Source organism: Capronia coronata, assembly GCF_000585585.1.
Source record: "Capronia coronata CBS 617.96 chromosome Unknown acBCG-supercont1.3, whole genome shotgun sequence".
Lineage (NCBI taxonomy): Eukaryota > Fungi > Ascomycota > Eurotiomycetes > Chaetothyriales > Herpotrichiellaceae > Capronia > Capronia coronata.
In genome coordinates this window covers 595,971-615,036 of record NW_006912895.1, presented here as the reverse complement: position 1 = coordinate 615,036, position 19,066 = coordinate 595,971, and the positions used below count along the sequence as shown (strand labels likewise).

At 52.9% G+C, this 19,066-nt stretch overlaps 4 protein-coding genes across 4 annotated transcripts; 1 reads left to right on the top strand and 3 right to left on the bottom strand.

Annotated features, from left to right (window-relative positions):
• Window positions 1-1,022: 1,022 nt before the first annotated feature.
• A1O1_03507 (fatty acid synthase subunit beta) lies at window positions 1,023-7,289 on the bottom strand (the record flags this gene model as incomplete). The annotated part of the gene is made up of 1 exon (XM_007724410.1): window positions 1,023-7,289. The coding sequence occupies one exon, from the start codon at window positions 7,287-7,289 to the stop codon at window positions 1,023-1,025; it is 6,267 nt and encodes a 2,088-aa protein (XP_007722600.1).
• Window positions 7,290-8,813: 1,524 nt separating this feature from the next.
• On the top strand, window positions 8,814-14,417 carry A1O1_03506 (fatty acid synthase subunit alpha; the record flags this gene model as incomplete). The annotated part of the gene is made up of 1 exon (XM_007724409.1): window positions 8,814-14,417. One exon carries the CDS (start codon window positions 8,814-8,816, stop codon window positions 14,415-14,417), a length of 5,604 nt encoding a protein of 1,867 aa, XP_007722599.1.
• Window positions 14,418-15,329: 912 nt separating this feature from the next.
• A1O1_03505 (uncharacterized protein) lies at window positions 15,330-16,340 on the bottom strand (the record flags this gene model as incomplete). The annotated part of the gene is made up of 1 exon (XM_007724408.1): window positions 15,330-16,340. One exon carries the CDS (start codon window positions 16,338-16,340, stop codon window positions 15,330-15,332), a length of 1,011 nt encoding a protein of 336 aa, XP_007722598.1.
• A 1,352-nt stretch (window positions 16,341-17,692) lies between these two features.
• On the bottom strand, window positions 17,693-18,460 carry A1O1_03504 (uncharacterized protein; the record flags this gene model as incomplete). Its single annotated transcript, XM_007724407.1, has 1 exon — window positions 17,693-18,460. The coding sequence occupies one exon, from the start codon at window positions 18,458-18,460 to the stop codon at window positions 17,693-17,695; it is 768 nt and encodes a 255-aa protein (XP_007722597.1).
• Between the last annotated feature and the right edge of the window lie 606 nt (window positions 18,461-19,066).

Genomic DNA, 19,066 nt, shown 5'->3' with positions numbered 1-19,066 from the left:
CATGGTAGCCTTACTCCTCAAGTGCCCTCTCACAAAAGGGCCTGACGACTGGACGGACTGCAACAGTAGCACAGCCAGGTCAAAGGCGGACAGGCGGACAGGCAGACCTGTTGGTTGGACCCATGACAGCGAAAACGTGGAGCAAGGGAAGTGATACGCCTTGACCTGCGTTAGTGGGACGGAGAACTGGAGCACGAGAAACCAGGGGTGGTTGAAATGTATGGGAGAAGATGTGTGAGGATGATGAGAACTTGAAGAGTGGTTGTTTCGAGGTTCCTCTATCAACACTTTGGGCGCAGGCGATCCTGGTGGCTTTTCTACTACCACCAGGCACCTGGTAAGGACCGCTTTCTTTTCTCCTCCACGCTGCGAGCACTTGAATGCTGTTGGACAACAAGATCACTGACATCCTTCGAGAAGACCTCGGAGAACATTCTACCCCTTCTGAGCCCCGGCAGTCATCTGGGAGCTTCGGGCCTAGACGCCGTCCAGCTTCAGCCACCAGGCGTCAATATGCGACCTTAACCATGGCATCTCCCTGTCGCTGTCGTTGCTAGCGACAACTTTACTTCAGCAGCCCCAGTGCCGCCCGTCGTCGACCTCGCCTGGTACCGGGTCTGGTCGCCTGTGACCTCCATCCTCTTCGGCTCCCTCTCTTTCACCCAGCCAGATCCGCAATTCATCTTATCCTCGCTACACAGAACCCCCTTGGGCATGGCGCAAGCGGGAGAGAGTTACATGGCACAAGAATGAGAACATATTAAGCGTCGGGGTGGAGGTTATGGATTTGCCGCTATCCATCACTATCTCTCGACAAGTGGGACTGTCGTCGCCGCCACGATCTTTGTACATGGGAGGAGGAAAGGAAATCTACATACGTATTACCTATTGAACCAGACAGGGTGTATCAACCGTTGCCCAACGCCATCTTTGCACCACCAACCCCTTGTTTTGGATGGACCGCAAAGAAAAGAAACAACTGATCCACGCTCGCAATCGCTCAATCGCCCACGGTCCCAAGTTTATGCCACGGTAGATAGGCGTCTAGTTCCGGCCTCACTCGCATTTTCGTATTTGTCCCAGTCTTCCAGTATCTTTGCCAGTCGAGGCGAGTTGGTCAGTCGATAAACCTCCTCGAAATACTCCTTGGTGATCTCAAACGGTCGGGCTGTGACGTTCGGGATGTATTTGCCAATCAACTTGGCGGGATCGATGCTGGTCTTGTTGATCTTCTTCAACAAGAACGAGCGGAATGGCTTGACGCCTGATCGCAAGAACGTGCTGTGGAATGGCACGTCGATGCCCTTGAGAGGGATCACCGCAAACCCTCTTTCCAGCTCGATAGGTTGAGGTTTGGCATCGGTCTTCTTGCGGCATTCACCGATGATGTCAACCAGATGCGCCTTGACGTCCTCCAAAGACATTTGTTGCATCAAGGCTTGGATATCAATCTTTTGCAATTTGAGCACATTGAGCACGTTGGTCATGCAGTCCAATGCACGAAGGTCACCCGCACAAACGTACTGCATGTTGGCGACGTTGTAGTTGACAATTTCAATCAGCCAGCCAGTGGTCTCGGCAATGTTCTCCACGACATATTGTAGAGCTTGCTCGTTGAACGTCTTGGAGATGCGGCTGGGGTTGACGGCGCACATGGAGTAGTTGCTTCGACCCTGTTCATCACGTTCCACCGCCACTTGCATGGTCAATCCACGATAAAACACCACCGACACCAAACTCTCAATGGGCATGACTTCGGCAATGGAGGCCAAAGCAGAGTATTCACCCAAGGAGTGGCCGGCAAAGCTGCTGTCCCGCTGGATGAGGCCCTTGGAGCGCATGTCCTCGAAACTGGCTTTCTCCATCAAGGTCAAGGCTGGCTGGGTGAATTGGGTGGCCGAGAGCAGGCCAGTCGGGGATCGGTAAGTATACGAGGTAGTCTTTTCGTTGATCTCCTTGAAAATCTTCTCAGACTTGATGGAGCCATCTGCGTTGACGGTCTCAAAGGTCATGGCCATATAGTTCTGCCGGATGGCCTTTCCACGAGGGCCTCCAAAGTGGACGGTAAGCTCCTTGGGGTTGTTCTTAACAATGTTGATGATGGAGAGGCCGTAGTTGTCCAAGAAATGGCGGTCTGCACGATCCCAGACTTCTTTGGCCACAGCACTCCGAGCGTACAGGTCCATGCCCATACCTTGTTCTTGCGAACCTTGACCAGTGAAGACGTACGACGACACCGGTTGCTCCACCTCGGCTTCAGCGAGGAGGACCTTGTCGCCAGTCTCCTTGTTGCTGGTCTCGATCTTGATGATCTTGCGACCAGCAATCATGCCCACGTGCTCGAGTTTCACCTCCAAGTCATCGTTGGGGAGGACCATACCGACCAAAGAAACATGGTAACTTCGGACACGGCCAATGTTGTTTTCGGCAGCCCACGTCTCCACCAAGCTTCGAACGGCAGCGCTGGAGTACATGCCGTGCGTGATGGTTCCAGGTAGGTTGGCATAGCTGGCGAAGAGACGAGAGACGTGGATGGGGTTGTAGTCACCAGAGACGCGTGCATAAGTCTCGTTGGATGCGGGAGCCTTCAGAGATAGAGGGGTCTTGCCGCTCAGTGGGATAGGGTTCTCAAAGTTGACCGGTTGCTCGATTGACTGGCCATGTCGCTGAAGGTAATCGACGACCGGGTTGCCATGAGAGGCGCCCGCGTCGTACTCCACGGAAGCGACTTGGATTACTTCCCTGCTTGGAAGCTCCAGAAGAACCTGGCCAACCGTCTCGACGTTTTCGAAAACGGTCTTGTTCTTGAATCGAATCAAGCTTGAGAGACGGAAAGTCAGCGTCTGGCCTAGGAGGTCGATATCAGGTTCATCGAGATGGAACCACTCCTTGGACCGCAGAACAGACACATCTTTGCTGGTCGCAAGGGTGACCTGCATAGGGGTTTCATCTTTGCGTTGGAAGGTGTTCTCGTAGTCGGTGTAGTTCCCGCGATACAAGAACTGGCTCGTCACCTCCATAACAGGGTGCCCTTGGCGGGTGATTGTGCCGCAAACCTCAACCATTTTACCGGATTCCTGGTTGATGACTGCATTGATTCGAGCAGTGGTGTGAAGGTCATCCCCAACCTTCAAGGGCTCGGCTCCAGGAAGCATGCGGAAGCCGTTCGATAGATGGACGAGTTTCAACAGATCGCCATCAATTAATCGCGGGAAGATAGGCTTGGTGATAGCCTTCCATCCCACAACAATGGCGAAGTCCATGGGAGCGAAAACCTCCTTGCCCGGACGGTCGACGAAAGCTTCCGCTGTATTACCGACAGCATGAACGAAGTCAGCAATGCCCTGAGCATTGACGGTAGCTTTTCCACCATCAAAGGTGTTCGTGGTCGGAATGTCGAACGGCACGTCCTTTTCACCGAACCAAATTCGGTAGTAAAATTCCTTGATTCGGTCATTGCGTCCTTCCATCACTTCGTGGATGGGTGCATATCCAGTTTCGGGGTGATAGATGAATCTCAAAGGCAATGCCACAGGCTCGCCCTCTGCAGTGTCCTCTTTCCACATATTCATGAGTATCTCGTTCTTCCCAACCAGACCAATGTCAAGCGTCTTTGCCATCTGTCCGGATTGATTGGGCTCCTTGACAACGATGGTCGTTTTGGAAGGGTCTTTAGGATGGGCAATCTCAACAGTCATACCGCGGATAGGGGCCAAGATGCGTTTCAGGGGGTTGTTTTGATATCTCGCACCTTGGACAAAAACGTCGGTGGTGAAAAGGGCATGACGCCACGAGTAGGTCTTGCCGGCGAGCAATTGAGTCCAAGAGTCAGCATCTGGCAGAGGTGCCGAAGGAGATTGGGACAATCTGTAGGTAGTGCGAGAGCCATCCGGGATGACAGTGACTCCGTCAAGCTCGACGACGCTCTCTGGTGAGTTAATGATCTTGCCACCAAAGTATTCAACCACCGGGACTGCAGATTCACGGCCACCGTAAACATCTTGCACGAGACCCTTGATGTGAGCATTGTGGATGCCATCCAAAATGTCTTTGACGGGTTCGTCAATCTTGGTGGAGTATTTGGCGGCCATGGGGCCTTGCAAGATACAAGTTCTGCCAACATCTTGGTCTACCACAGCGTCCAAATCCTCAGCCTGCCATAATGAATCCTTCTTGAACCAGAACTCGAAGTTCTCGTCCAGAGAAGGAACGAATGGCACAGGCTTCTGGCCACGGCGCTGGCAGAGCAGCAAGAAATGCTGGACATCTTGGGCGCTGATTAGTTGAGTCTCGGCCGTAGGGTAGGCAGCGAGAACCTTCTCGACGACTACGAACGGGGTTTCCAGCTCAGCATAGCTCTGAATGAGAGAGGGTTTGCCAGAGCCAACAGTGAAGCGCTCTTCGACTCGGCGGATAAAGTCGACAGTGAGATTTCGCAGACTCGTGTCGATCCATCGCGATTGATGCTTGACGTACATGAGCTCAACCATACGACGAACGACTTCGGCGTAGGTCATATCTTCGAGGTCAACAGTCTCGCCAGCGGCGTTCCGGCCGAACCAGACCTTCTGGAAGTCGTCGTTGAGTTTCTTGATGATGTAATCGCGTTGCTTTTTTAGCTCCGCGACTCTCTTCTTCTTATCCAAGCTGAATATCTTCTGGTCCATTTCCGCCCAGAACTTGACTCCGCGAGTGGCCAGCTTGTGGATCGGCTCACCCATCTCAGATCGCACGGTGATGACACCACCAGCAGGGCCTTTGTAGGTCTTCTCCCACTCAGTGTCATCTACGCCTGGGGCCTCGACAATGGCCTTCTTTGCATTGTAGGAGGTGTGAGCTTCCTTCGCAGTCATCATTCGACTGCCAAAAAGAAAGCCGTCGTATGGCATTGGCGGATATCCGAATTTGCGAGACCAAGCACCCGTAAGATATGGGTATGTGTCTTCAGAGCCACCAAATCCGCTTCCTGCCACCAGAATAATGTTCTGGCATTTCCGAATACGGCCGTACATTAGTAGGATTGGTTGATGGAAATCCTCAAACGAGTGGTGACCACCACCACGGCCGCCAGTCCACTGGAGTATGACGGGAAATGTTGGGTTGGCCTTTGCGATGTTGATCACTGCTTGGATTGCGTCCATCGAACCAGGCTTGAAGGAAATATGCTTGATCCCCAGAGTGTCGATGTATTCTTGCGCGACTTCAATGGATGGCACACCGGCACCAATGGTCAGCCCCTCGATAGGCACACCGTCTGCACGTAGTTGCCCCAGTAGCGGAATTTGCCAGCCCATGGCACGAGGATTGACATATATCAGATTGACAGTAATGCCACGACCGGGAGGGATGGACTTCTCGATTTTGGTCAGGGCTTCAGTCATAGTTTTGGCGTTATAATAGCCACCACCTGCCAATTCAATATGATAGCCGGCATTCATGGTAGCAGCAACGAAATCCCATGGCACGGTAGTTGGGGTCATGCCAGCAACCATCAATGGGGGCACACCGAGCAAGCGTGACATCTTGGTGTCGACATATGTTTGACCAACAGACGTCTTGACCAACTTCGGGCCATGTTCTTTGACCCAGTTGGTTGCGTACTTGACCGCGTGTTCTTCATCGCGGTCGAAGAGCTCTGGCTTGTATCCAACTTCGGCGTTGGTGCCGTCCATTGCACCTGCCAGAATAACGCGAACACCGGTGCCATCCTTGTTCCGGTTGGTGAGTACTCCCAGACCGGAAATGCCTCCAGGTCCGAAGTCGAGTATATGCGTAGCATTCTCAAATACTGTGGCTTGCTCCCAGTGGACGGGGTCCTGTGTGATCATACGCACAAGAGACGGCACAATGTCCTTGTCATGCTGTGCGCGGAGATCCTCGCCGGTGTTGGTGTCAAACACAGGTATATTCAACCGGGAGGCTGGAACCCGGATCTCGCTGAGGTCTTCTTTGATGGTCTTGAAGGCTTCACTCAGGAGGGGGCTGTGGAAAGGAGCCGTGATTGGCAGGAACCGGTTGACAAAGCGTACTTTGCGCTCTGTGTAGGGGATGCGATTCTGGTCCAGCCCAGTGGGAGCCTTGACCTTCCGAAGTCGCAGGTTCAGACCATGGAGAGAGATGGGTGCTCCAGTGACAACAAAGTTACGAGCGCTGTTGATCAGGGAGATGGCGATATGTCGATCGGGAGGCAAGTGCTCGTTGGTAGCATCGATGTGCTCCTGGAGCTGCTTCAAAGAAAGATCTCGTACTGACAGCATGGGTGTCGGAACGCCCTCGCCCGCCTCGAGCGAATCTTGCAAGATGGATGGCGCAATACTCGTGCGAGGGTAAGCTTGCTGGCTTCGCATACCGATCCAAAAAAGCATTGTGATTGCATCTCTCGCCACCTTGGAGAAACTCTCCCAGGACGTCGCAGTTGCAATTGCGGCTGCCGTGACCACGCCTTGCGAGTGACCGGTGGTTCCATTGAAATGTTCATTGATCTCGCCAGGAGTCCTACCAAGGACTTTGCAGGTAACTTGGTAGTGAGCGAGCTGAACCAGACCGATCAAAGGCAAGCTAACAGGTGCAGAAACCAAATAATCAGTGTCGGGCTGAGTTTCTCGATCTTCCAGCCAGCGGAGAATATCAAGGCCTTTCGAATAGAACTTGTCTGCCTTTGGACTTCTGGCTAGATTTTGCAGCAGCTCCGCGGAAGCCTCGATCAAGTCTTTTGTGAAGGAAGGATATGTGTTATAAATCTCCCTGAGCTCATCGAAGTACTCCTCGATGTTGCCCTGACCGCCAAAAACTGTATAGATGCTAGCCTCCTCATCGTCCGCGGCTCTAAAAAGAGCAGAATCGTGGGGTTTGATCGGCCTTGCAACTGCGGCGCGGCCAGCATAGTAGCATTTAACGACCTCCAGCTTCTTCGCAGTTATTCCGGGAAGAGTCGCAGCCAAAGCATGGACGTCGTTTGCGTGCATGAATGACCTTTCAAACTCGTTGAGAACGACTTTCAGCACCTCGACAAAGCCAGAAGCCTCCTCGTCCTCGTCGAGTTCAGCGGCAATGAAGCCAATGAAACGAGCCACAAGCTCCGCTCTCGACGATGGCTCCTCATCTTGAGCCAATTCATCTGTAGGTTCGGGTAGAGATGCCTTGAAGGTGTCGTGGAGTTGTGCAGCTTGGAAATGGAGGGCGGTTGGTATCAGGAAGGAATATTCGAGGGAGCCATGGGTGAGGCTTAGAGGTCGCAGATTCTGTGACGATCGAGGGGTGTGTGTGCCCGTTGCACCGCCGGAATACATGATCGCGGAACGGGACAAGACGACGGCTGGAAAAGTAGCTGAATGCAGTTAAAGTGAGCAAGCTAATGCCACTTCAGTGTGTAGAAGAATGAGTGAGGAAGCTCTCTTGATGCGGCGAACGGCTGCTATACGAAATCGAAAAAACAGCCCACTCAATGGGGAGATGTGTGAGGTAGTAGTAGAGAAGGAATGTGGGCTGGAAAAGAGGTGAGGAAGACACTGATGAAGTGATCAGTTATTGAGGACAGCAACACGCCCGCTGGAGCAACGGAAGTTGAGTTTGAAACGGGGTGAGTTTGAAGTATGCAACGACGACTTCAAGTTGAATGTTGGACTTGGAATGGATCGGACGAGGCCCTGCACCGTCAGAATTATGCGCCCCGGCTTCAAGATGGTTGAGGGCAGCGACGAGCTTTTCCCGGCGTCGCTGAATTAACCATGTTCACCAATCAGGGCACCGAGATTCACGGCGGGGAGAAGGCTAAAAATTGGTGGGCAACGCTGCTGCAGGGGACAAGGCCCAGAGGCGTCACCATTTCGCTCCATTCTCCCAACCGCAATGCAAAAAAAGGAACAGTCTGTCCTTTGAGATGATTAATATCTGATGAATACTAATCGATTGATTCATTTGTTATCCTGATGCCTAGTATGCCAGGCAACAGTGATTCCAAGATGGCTGATGGAGTTCTAGCATACGAGGCCGTCGTATATCGTACCTCTTTCTGTGGTGTTCTCGTGTACTAGCAGACAGCCCTGCATTGCGTAGAAGACGCCTATAAGGAGGCAGCCTCGGGGGTTTCTCTCGGCGGCTCATCAGCTAAACTTCCAATTGATCCCTAGCACAAATTTTGGCGGGGCGACGCTCGGTGGCCAGACAATTGATCAATGCACTCCACTTCTTTTCTCAACCTTCATTGAGCTCTCCAACCGGCCAACGGCTGGGGAAGAGATCACACTTGTCAACCAGTACGAGAACGGCCCGTAACATGTACTGAACCCTGAAAGGGCTCGCCTAGTCTCTACCTGCAGTGCGCTTCAGCCTCACCATCGGCCACCACCACACTATTACTGCTAGCTTAACACAGCTACCCGGTTTCTTGTTAGGCATTCTGACGCCGGTGTGGGCGAATTTTCCCTTACTACGATCCCAACCAACTCCTTCCAGATTCCACCAAATCCTCAAACTCAACCCTCTTGTCCGACCTTACGGCGAGAGCAGCGGAGGCCTGGTCATTGATTACTTTTGTTCTTGAAACTCGTCACCTTTTGATTGATCGGTCCTCCATCCTAAATTCCAATCCACCATTTCTCTCAATTCACCTCGACCACCAACTACAGCCGTCGCAGTTGGTCTAGCACAGTTCTTTCTTTCCCTCACCTGTGCGGCCTTCTGTCTATTTGCCCTGCCAGTGCTCTGATTCACTTCATCCAGCACTGGGCATAAGACGACGCAGACTTTTCACATCGAACATTCACTTTCTTCTCTACCTCTCGAATCACTCTACCACGACCGCATCCGCTACAATGCATCCCGAAATCGAGCAAGAGCTCGCCCATACGCTCCTTGTGGAGCTGCTAGCATATCAGTTTGCCTCACCCGTCCGGTGGATCGAGACTCAAGATGTTATCCTCGAGAAGAATCGAACAGAGCGGATTGTGGAGATTGGTCCTGCGGATACACTCGGTGGAATGGCAAAGAGGACTTTGGCCTCGAAATATGAAGCATACGATGCAGCTACATCTGTACAGAGACAGGTCTTGGCCTACAACAAAGATTTAAAAGAAATCTACTACGATGTCGACCCCATCGAAGAAGAGCCTGCTCCGGCCGCCTCATCCTCCGCTGCCCCAGCACCCTCTGGCCCAACTTCTGCGGCTGCCGCACCGGTCGCGGCCGCTCCTCCACCGGCTGCCAGCGCCGGGCCTGCTGCAGCTGTTCCTGATGCACCAGTCGGAGCTGTCGATATAGTACGAGCCCTGATCGCTCAGAAGCTCAAGAAGCCTCTGGCAGATATCCCGCTGAACAAAGCCATCAAAGACCTGGTCGGTGGAAAGTCTACCCTGCAAAACGAGATTCTAGGTGACTTGGGCAAAGAATTTGGTTCTACGCCCGAGAAGCCGGAAGATACACCGCTTGATGAGTTGGGTGCTTCAATGCAGTCCACTTTCAATGGCCAGCTGGGCAAACAGTCACAATCATTGATTGCTCGGTTGGTTTCATCCAAAATGCCGGGTGGTTTCAACATCACAGCTGTGAGAAAATACCTGGAGAGCACCTTTGGCCTGGGTCCTGGCAGACAGGATGGGACACTTTTGCTCGCGTTGACCATGGAGCCTCCGTCTCGTCTAGGGTCCGAGTCTGATGCCAAAGCTTATCTCTCTGATGTCGCCCAGAAATACGCCTCGATAGCAGGGGTTAGCCTGTCCTCCGCCTCGGCTGCTGGCCCAGCAGCGGGCGGTGCAGGCGCAGGTATGATGATGGATCCTGCCGCAATCGATGCCCTGACAAAAGACCAACGGGCGCTTTTCAAGCAACAACTCGAGCTGTTTGCCCGTTATCTCAAAATGGACTTACGTTCCGGTGACAAGGCATTCCTCGGCTCTCAGGAGACCAACAAGGCTCTCCAGGCTCAGCTCGATCTGTGGAACACCGAGCATGGCGAATTCTATGCTTCCGGCATCGAGCCTTCTTTCAGCTCATTGAAGGCCAGAGTTTATGATTCCTCATGGAATTGGGCTCGCCAGGATGCTCTGAGCATGTACTATGACATCATCTTCGGTCGTCTCAGGGTCGTGGACCGAGAAATTGTCAGCCAGTGCATTCGTATCATGAACCGCTCGAATCCCACATTGATCGAGTACATGCAATACCACATAGACAACTGCCCCACCGACCGAGGCGAGACTTACCAGTTGGCTAAAGAACTGGGCCAGCAGTTGATCGAGAATTGCAAGGACGTGCTCCACGAGGCACCAGTTTACAAAGATGTGTCAGTCCCCACAGGCCCGCAGACAACGATCGACGCTCGCGGCAACCTCGATTATAAGGAAGTGCCGAGGCAGAGTGCTCGCAAACTTGAGCACTATGTTCGTGAGATGGCTGAAGGTGGAAAGATTACTGAGTACAGCAACCGCACGAAGGTGCAGAATGATCTTCGCCAGGTCTACAAGTTGATCCGGAAGCAACATAAGCTGTCAAAAACAGCTCAGTTGCAGTTCAACACCTTGTACAAGGACGTCATTCGCGCCCTGGCTATGAATGAATCTCAAATTATGCCGCAAGAAAATGGAGACGTCAAGAAGCCTGGTCGAAACGGATCCGTCACCCGAGCGACAGTGACTGGCACGGTCAAGCAAGGCAAAACGGAAACGATTCCATTCCTGCACCTCAAGAAGAAGGACCAGCATGGCTGGGAGTATAGTAAGAAGCTCACCGGCACCTATCTTGAGTGCATGGAGAACGCTGCGAGATCTGGTCTGAGTTTCCAAGGCAAGATGGCCCTCATGACTGGTGCTGGCGCCGGATCCATCGGTGCTGAGGTTCTTCAAGGACTGATTAGTGGTGGTGCCAAAGTTGTGGTCACTACCAGCCGCTATTCTCGTGAGGTCACAGAGTACTACCAATCTATGTATGCTCGCTATGGCGGTCGTGGATCTCAACTCGTGGTTGTCCCATTCAACCAAGGTAGCAAGCAGGATGTTGATGCACTTATCGACTACATCTATGACACCAAGAAAGGGTTGGGATGGGATTTAGACTTCATCATACCATTTGCGGCCATTCCGGAGAACGGTCGTGAAATCGACAGCATTGACTCCAAGTCAGAGCTCGCGCACCGTATCATGTTGACCAACCTGATCCGCCTTCTGGGTGCTGTCAAGGCCAAGAAGTTCGAGAATGCGTTCAACACCCGACCAGCACAAGTTATGCTGCCGCTCTCCCCCAACCACGGTACCTTTGGCAATGATGGGTTGTACTCAGAGTCCAAGCTGGCCTTGGAGACTCTCTTCAACCGTTGGCACTCGGAGAGCTGGGGTGATTACCTTACGATCTGTGGCGCTGTCATTGGCTGGACTCGTGGAACTGGCTTAATGAGCGGCAACAACATCGTCGCAGATGGCGTGGAGAAGTACGGTGTCAGGACTTTCTCGCAGCAAGAGATGGCTTTCAACCTGCTTGGGCTTATGTCTCCGGCTATCGTTGACTTGTGCCAGACCGAACCGGTCTTTGCCGATTTGAACGGCGGCCTGCAATTCTTGCCGGACTTGAAAGATCTCATGACTAAACTGCGAGCCGAAATCATGGAGACGAGCGCAATCCGACAAGCTGTCACCAAAGAGACGGCCCTGGAGAACAAGGTCGTCAACGGAGAAGACAGTGAAGCTCTCTACAAGAAAGTCACCATCGAACCAAGAGCGAACCTCAAGTTTCCTTTCCCTGAGCTACCCAGGTGGAAGGAGGACATTGAGCCACTCAACTCGAAACTCAAAGGCATGGTCGACCTCGACAAGGTTGTTGTGGTCACCGGCTTTGCTGAGATCGGTCCGTGGGGTAACTCCAGAACCCGTTGGGATATGGAGGCTTATGGCGAGTTCTCATTGGAAGGCTGCGTTGAGATGGCCTGGATGATGGGCTTCATTAAGAATCACAACGGACCTCTCAAGGGCAAATCCTACTCCGGCTGGGTTGACGCGAAAACCAACGAGCCTGTAGATGACAAGGACGTCAAAACCAAGTACGAGAAGCTTATCCTCGAGCATTCCGGCATTCGTTTGATTGAACCTGAACTATTCAATGGATACGACCCCAAGAAGAAGCAGCTTCTACAGGAAATCCAGATTGAGGAAGACCTTGACCAGTTCGAAGCCTCCAAGGAGAATGCCGAAGAGTTCAAGCGACAACATGGCGACAAGGTCGAGGTGTTTGAGTTGGAGTCAGGAGAGTATACCGTCCGCCTGAAGAAGGGGGCCACTCTGCTCATTCCCAAGGCTCTCAGATTTGATCGTCTCGTTGCTGGTCAAATTCCTACCGGCTGGAGCGCGAAGACTTATGGCGTCCCTGACGACATCATTTCGCAAGTCGACCAGGTTACACTGTTTGTGCTTGTGTGCACAGTCGAGGCGCTGCTGTGCTCTGGTATCACCGATCCTTACGAGTTCTACAAGTATGTCCACCTTTCCGAAGTGGGCAACTGCGTTGGCTCTGGTATTGGTGGTACTACAGCTCTTCGTGGTATGTACAAGGATCGATTCATGGACAAGCCTGTTCAGAAGGACATCTTGCAGGAATCGTTCATCAACACTATGGCTGCCTGGGTTAATATGCTGCTTTTGTCTTCAACTGGCCCTATCAAGACACCCGTTGGTGCTTGCGCCACCGCCGTTGAGTCCATTGACATCGGTTATGAGACCATTGTTGAAGGAAAGGCGCGTGTCTGTTTCGTCGGTGGTTTCGATGACTTCCAAGAGGAAGGCTCCTACGAGTTCGCCAACATGAAAGCCACTAGTAACGCTGAGGACGAATTCGCCCACGGCCGTACGCCTAGGGAGATGTCTCGGCCCACCACCACAACCCGAAACGGCTTCATGGAGTCCCAGGGTTGCGGTATGCAAGTTATCATGTCCGCCCGGTTGGCCCTGGATATGGGAACCCCCATCTATGGTATCTTGGGTCTGACCACCACCGCCACCGACAAGATTGGCCGCTCCGTCCCTGCTCCTGGCCAAGGTGTGTTGACCACTGCTCGAGAGAACCCTGGCAAGTATCCGTCGCCTCTGCTCGACATCAATTACCGAAAGAGGCAGCTGGATCTTCGAAGACGAGCCATCAAGAACTGGCAAGAGTCGGAACTCTTGTACCTCCACGAAGAGGTGGCCGCTATGAAGAGTCAGACCGGCTTCGGCTTTGATGAAACCGAATACATGGAAGAGCGTGCCGCACATATCGAACGTGAGGCCATCCGACAAGAGAAGGAAGCCCAATATAGCTTGGGCAATGCATTCTGGAAACAAGATCCTACCATTGCTCCTTTGCGCGGGGCCCTTGCCACCTGGGGTCTTACAATTGATGACCTCGATGTTGCATCCTTCCACGGTACCTCTACGGTTGCAAATGACAAGAACGAGTCCGATGTCATCTGCCAACAGATGAAGCACCTGGGCCGTAAGAAGGGCAATGCCCTGCTCGGTATCTTCCAGAAGTACTTGACCGGTCACCCCAAGGGTGCTGCTGGAGCCTGGATGTTCAATGGCTGCCTGCAAGTCTTGAACAGTGGCCTTGTCCCGGGGAACCGAAATGCCGACAATGTCGATCAAGTCATGGAGAAGTTTGATTACATTGTCTATCCGAATCGGACTTTGCAAACTGACGGCATCAAGGCCTTCTCCGTCACCTCGTTCGGTTTCGGCCAGAAGGGTGCTCAGGCAATTGGCATTCACCCCAAATATCTCTATGCCGCCTTGGAACAAGGCGAGTTTGAGCGGTACAAGGCGAAGGTGGAAGCCCGACAGAAGCGGGCCTACAGATACTTCCACAACGGCATGATCAACAACTCCTTGTTTGTGGCCAAGTCCAAGGCACCTTATCCAGACGAGTTGATGCAGAAGGTGTTCCTCAACCCCGAACAACGGGTTACCGCCGACAAGAAGACCGGCGAATTTGTCTTCCCGGCTACACCGGCGAAGAGTCCATCTAGTCCGAAAGCCGTGGAGACAAAGACTTTGCTCGAATCTCTGGCCAAGGCAAGCGCGGCCGAAGGATCGAAAGTTGGAGTTGATGTTGAGGACATCCGAGCCATCAACATTGACAACGAGACCTTCCTCGAGAGAAATTTCACCGAAAAGGAACGCGCCTACTGTGACAAAGCACCTTCTCCCCAAGCTTCTTATGCTGGGCGATGGAGTGCCAAGGAAGCTGTGTTCAAGTCGTTGGGAGTTTCCGGCAAAGGAGCCGGGGCTTCGCTGCGCGACATTGAGATCCTGAATGACGAGAATGGAGCCCCGAAAGTCGAGCTTCACGGAGCTGCTCTCGAAGCCGCAAAGTCTGTCCGTGTCAAGACGGTCAACGTCAGCATCAGCCACAGTGACAGCCAAGCCGTTGCTGTCGCCGTGTCCGCCTTCCAGGAGTAGAGAGCAGAAGTGGCAGAGCTCGTATCTGGAACAAATGTATGATTTGATCTGAACGGTCTGGGCGAGGGATAATCGCAGGATGGGAAGCGCCTTTTTTCTCTTTTGTATTTCAATTGCGGTTGCTCTGACAGGAGCAACAGGAAACGGACGGCGCTCTGTTGATGATTCGGTATCAAAATGAAGGGTCCTTCATTAGTACTAGGTAGCAACGACTGAGCAGAGCCCATGAAATTGCATAAGCCTGAATAGAACACAGATACAGATACAACAACTTCTTACAACTACTGATTATTGTGTCCATCTCCTTGTAGCAAGCAATATTTCACTCGTGAGTCGGGATACCCTCGGCGACATGGCTGCTGGAGGATGGCGGGCTTCATTTCGTGCGCTGTGTGGTTTCCACGAGAGACTGATTCCCAGACGTGAAACACTCGACGTTATCTTCAGAGGGGATTTATTAGTGTGGTATTTATGGGATAGACTCGACAAAGGAAGAAGGGACCATTTAAATCGAAATACATGATAACTAACTAGGTATTCAAGGGTGTCGAGTGTGAAGCACTTGGGGTTGATACGCTGGGTGCATATAAATCAAAACTATGTCAAAACTGTGTCATCACGACCAAACAATGCGTTTTCATCAATTGGTCTGTTTCCTTGTTCAGATGAGAGATGCTGTTGGCTGGTCGTCAATCTTCCCTTCCCTTTGAATGTTGTTTCTGTCTCAGAAGTTCGTCGGTGAAGAGTTGGCCGCCGAACTCTTGTCTGGTCTCGATGCCGCCATCTTCGCTAGGCGGAAGGCGGAAGACATCTCAGGATCCCAGAATACAACTCTGACGACTATACGTGGTACCCAGGTGAACGGCGAATCAGCATCAGATGACGGAGGAGACTGCTTTGTAGGTATCTCGACTAGTAATTCTCGAGAAAGCGACCACCTTCGCCAACGATTTCGTGGATTGGACTTTCGTGGTCGATCTTGGCGGAAGAGACGTAATGCAGCAACTCCTTGGTACAAGCCGCGGCCGAGGCAGCAGCGTACTTATGCCAGAGATCACTCCGGTGCGAGTCGGCATAGTCGCAGATGCCCTTGATGACCAGACCGGGAAAGTTGTGCATGAGGCCGGCGGATTCCATGTCGACGCACAAAGCACCGTATTTGGTCCGCAGGAACTCCCTGACTCCGGGATCCTTAACGACCTGGTCGCCCGAGGCGATGAGTCCGTAGTGGACTTCCGGAGTGCTAGTGCCTCGCTGGGCACGAGGTACCTCCGCACCGGGGACGCAGGATTGGCAGGTGGGCTGGTTTTTGGGATGGACGTAGTCCGGCCTGAAGAAGCGATCGCACATGGCGCCGGGGTAGGCGAAGTCGTTCTTGAGGTTGGGATGGCGGTTGATCATGTCGGTGAGAAAGGCAGACATCTGCTGACTGCCGTGGAGTTGATGTTCGGCTCTCTGGGCCGTCAGGGCCGTCAACAGCACGTTCGACGGCGCATTGACGGATCCCTTTCTCTCGAATGCCCCGCCGTGGTAATTCTTGCCGCGGTTGTATTGGATGACTCCGCCATTGGTGCCGTTCGGCTGGCTAACGACGACGTCTCCGAGCCGGATATCTAAGGCCGGAAGGTTGGGGATGCCGCCGCCAATGCCCACCAGCAACATGAAACGGAGGTCGTGGAATGCCCGGATCATGTCTTTGACCACGCTGGCCGCGGACACCGGACCATCAATGCCCGCTGGAAGCCCGGCTATCACCACGTTGTGGTCGTGGATCCGGCCGACAGCGTATGTGTTTGCGTCCTGGCCGTGGCCGCGGATCATGCCGTGGTCTTCGTCTAGCATCGCTCGGGCGGCGAGCAAGTCGGTGTGCAATGCACATATCCAACCTACTCGGTAGGCTTCCAACGAGGACGGCGGAGGCATTCTGGCTTTGCTGGTAGTATGATTGTTGGGCGGAGCGGGAGATTGGTATCAAGGCGACGGAGCAATGATAGGTTGAGTGTGAGGATGGTAGGCGGAGGATAATAGACTTCGGCGTCGCAAGGCTGAAAAGTGTAATTGATCTGGCGGGAGTCGGGTCGTCTTTGACTTTCTACCCAAGGGGTCAATAATGATTGACAACAAGATCTGTGGAGTGACTCAACAATCAAACGTCTGCTGCTGCTGCGCTCATATCCATCACGCGCCAGAAGCCAAAGACTGAGGGTGGTGGGTCTATAAAGAGCAAGATAAACCGGGAGGTCTGCGAGGAGGAGTCAAAAGCACAGCGATCGACGGAAAAGAAACGATTCTTCACAATAGATCTGATCGCCCGCCCGCCATATCTGTCTCCGGGGTGCAATAGCCAGATTCCTGTTCGAGATGTACACTGGCACGTTGGGGAATGAAGGACCTTGGGAGCATTTCTTCGCGAATGGTGTTGCTCTCGCTAAGCGAGGGCTGGAGCTGTGTTGTCTATGAAGCATGCGTGAGGCTAGCTGAGAAGGGGGTACTTTTCTTGTGTTTGATTCGTTGGGCTGCTGTATCAATGGCCGGCGCGATATGGGCAGTATCGAGCGCAAGGGTGAGCAAATCAGTGGCCAGCATTGTTGCAGGGATCTTGATGGGTGGACCACGACGCGCCTTGCTTACTGGTATGGATAGTGGCCTTCCAGGCTGTTGCCAAAGTCGGATTGCCCGCTCCCGGGGAGCTTGCCTTTTCCTCAAACGTAGATTTCCCTGTGATCCGAGAGTCATTGTTGTTAGGACGCTGTCAGGACAGACTCGTTCCGGCTCACCCGCTGTCGAAGCCGTGTCGAGTGTGTGGTGGGTGACATCGTTAGCGAGCTCTATGAACAAACTGACCTGTTGCAACTAGCTCATCGATCCCGGTCGATTCGGCCGTCTGACCAACCAGACGCTATATCACATCCAGCACCCAATGACTTGCTGTCTATGGAGTGAAGGGATCTGTATTTGACAGCTCTGCTGGCGATCAGGCGGCGCATCAGAGCTTGGACGCAACCGCCGAATGTACACGTCTGCGCAAGACAACCCGGAAGGCGCCCTCATGAAAGACTTCCAATGGAGGAGAGTCGGATATGCATGAACCGGGGTCAGTGCATTCCTCATTTCTCCTCTTGTTCGACGTCGAAAAGAAACGACGATTGGATATCGACTCAAGGAAGTCCTCTGCCGTCGAATCGGTTCTAACTCAATAGAAAACAACTGGAATGGATATTCGGGGTTGGTGCTGGTCGGTCTACCCAGTTCATCTCGCAATGGCTGGACCCATGTCAGTTCCGCTCCCTTACTGTGGCCTCCGTGACATGTTCGCTAGCCTCCGTTGCTTCAGCCTCCACGTAGCCATCCTCTGTCCCGACATAACCATGGTCGTCCACATAGATGCCCTCGGGAATGAACTTGCGCATGACATTGTCAGCCCAAGCTTGTGGCAACCCCAGCTGTACGGATTCGTCTATCGCCCTGTTCATCCTGCCGATATATTCCTGTGCTATTTTCCCAGGCTTGGTGCGGAATTCATCAACATATACGAGAGCACGGATCGTCGTGTTCTGAGGACCAGGACGCTCCCAGTCCGGCACACCGACTCCATACTGGTTGGGATCTTGCAGCCACTTGGTGACCGTCACGGGCAGGTAATGCTTGTTATAATCCCAGCCTCCCTGCAGATACTGTTTGATATGCTGCGTGGCAGGGTCGGGGTTGACCTGCGGGTCGGGGTTCCTTGCTTCGTTGTGTCCTTCAAACATGTCCAGTCGGGCTTCATCGACAGGATCCATGTTGTATATGATCCCCCATACAGTATTGTCGTCAGTGGCTGCATTAGACGGAGGCAGTGCTACCACATTCGCATACCCTCGTTGGCAGATGATCCAAGCATGACTATCGAGCCGAGCGATGGCGACCGGGACGCTCGAGGAAGGATTGTGTCGCAGCCGAATGGACATTTGATATGGTGACAGGTTACTTCCAAAAGCGAAATAGAATGTGCCGGTTTTCGAAGAGGTAGCAGGGTGGATGACGGATTGTTCTTGAGACATGTTGCGGGAGAATATACAAGGTGTATTGCTCTCTATGAAGTACTGTTTCGCGGTCATGCAGAGACCGCTCGTTCTATTTCCCAGTCGGCAGGCACCACCTTGAGTCTAAGTGATGGGGACACTTCGCGCGGCGGGTCGAGGAGAATGCTGGCTCGCTTGCTGATTGATGAGACGTGGAGAAACGAGCAGCAGATCTGACCCAATTATACTGTAGCTAGAAACAAAGAGCCGATGCAATTGGGGGGACCAACCCAGACAGATGGAGCAAACAAACAGTCTAGAAGAGATGTATGGTCGAGTCTGCGGCGACAAAGATTGATCTACTGGTAAGGTAGGTAGTACTATGTCGAAGAGTGCGCGAGTGGACGAAGGAGAGATGCTGCAGTGCCAGTGCCAGTGGCGGCCTCCTTGTCAGCCTCCCAGAGAGATGCCAAGAGAAGTAACGACTGCCCCGACTCGGACTCGGAGCTCACCCCCGGCCGGGCCTCCTTAGCCTACTAAGGTAGGTAGTCACTACAGCGATTAATGAGTGATAATATGAGTTATAGCATGGGCTTCAACTGAATGCATGTCGATGCCAGGAGTATCCAGCAGAATCCTCTGCCA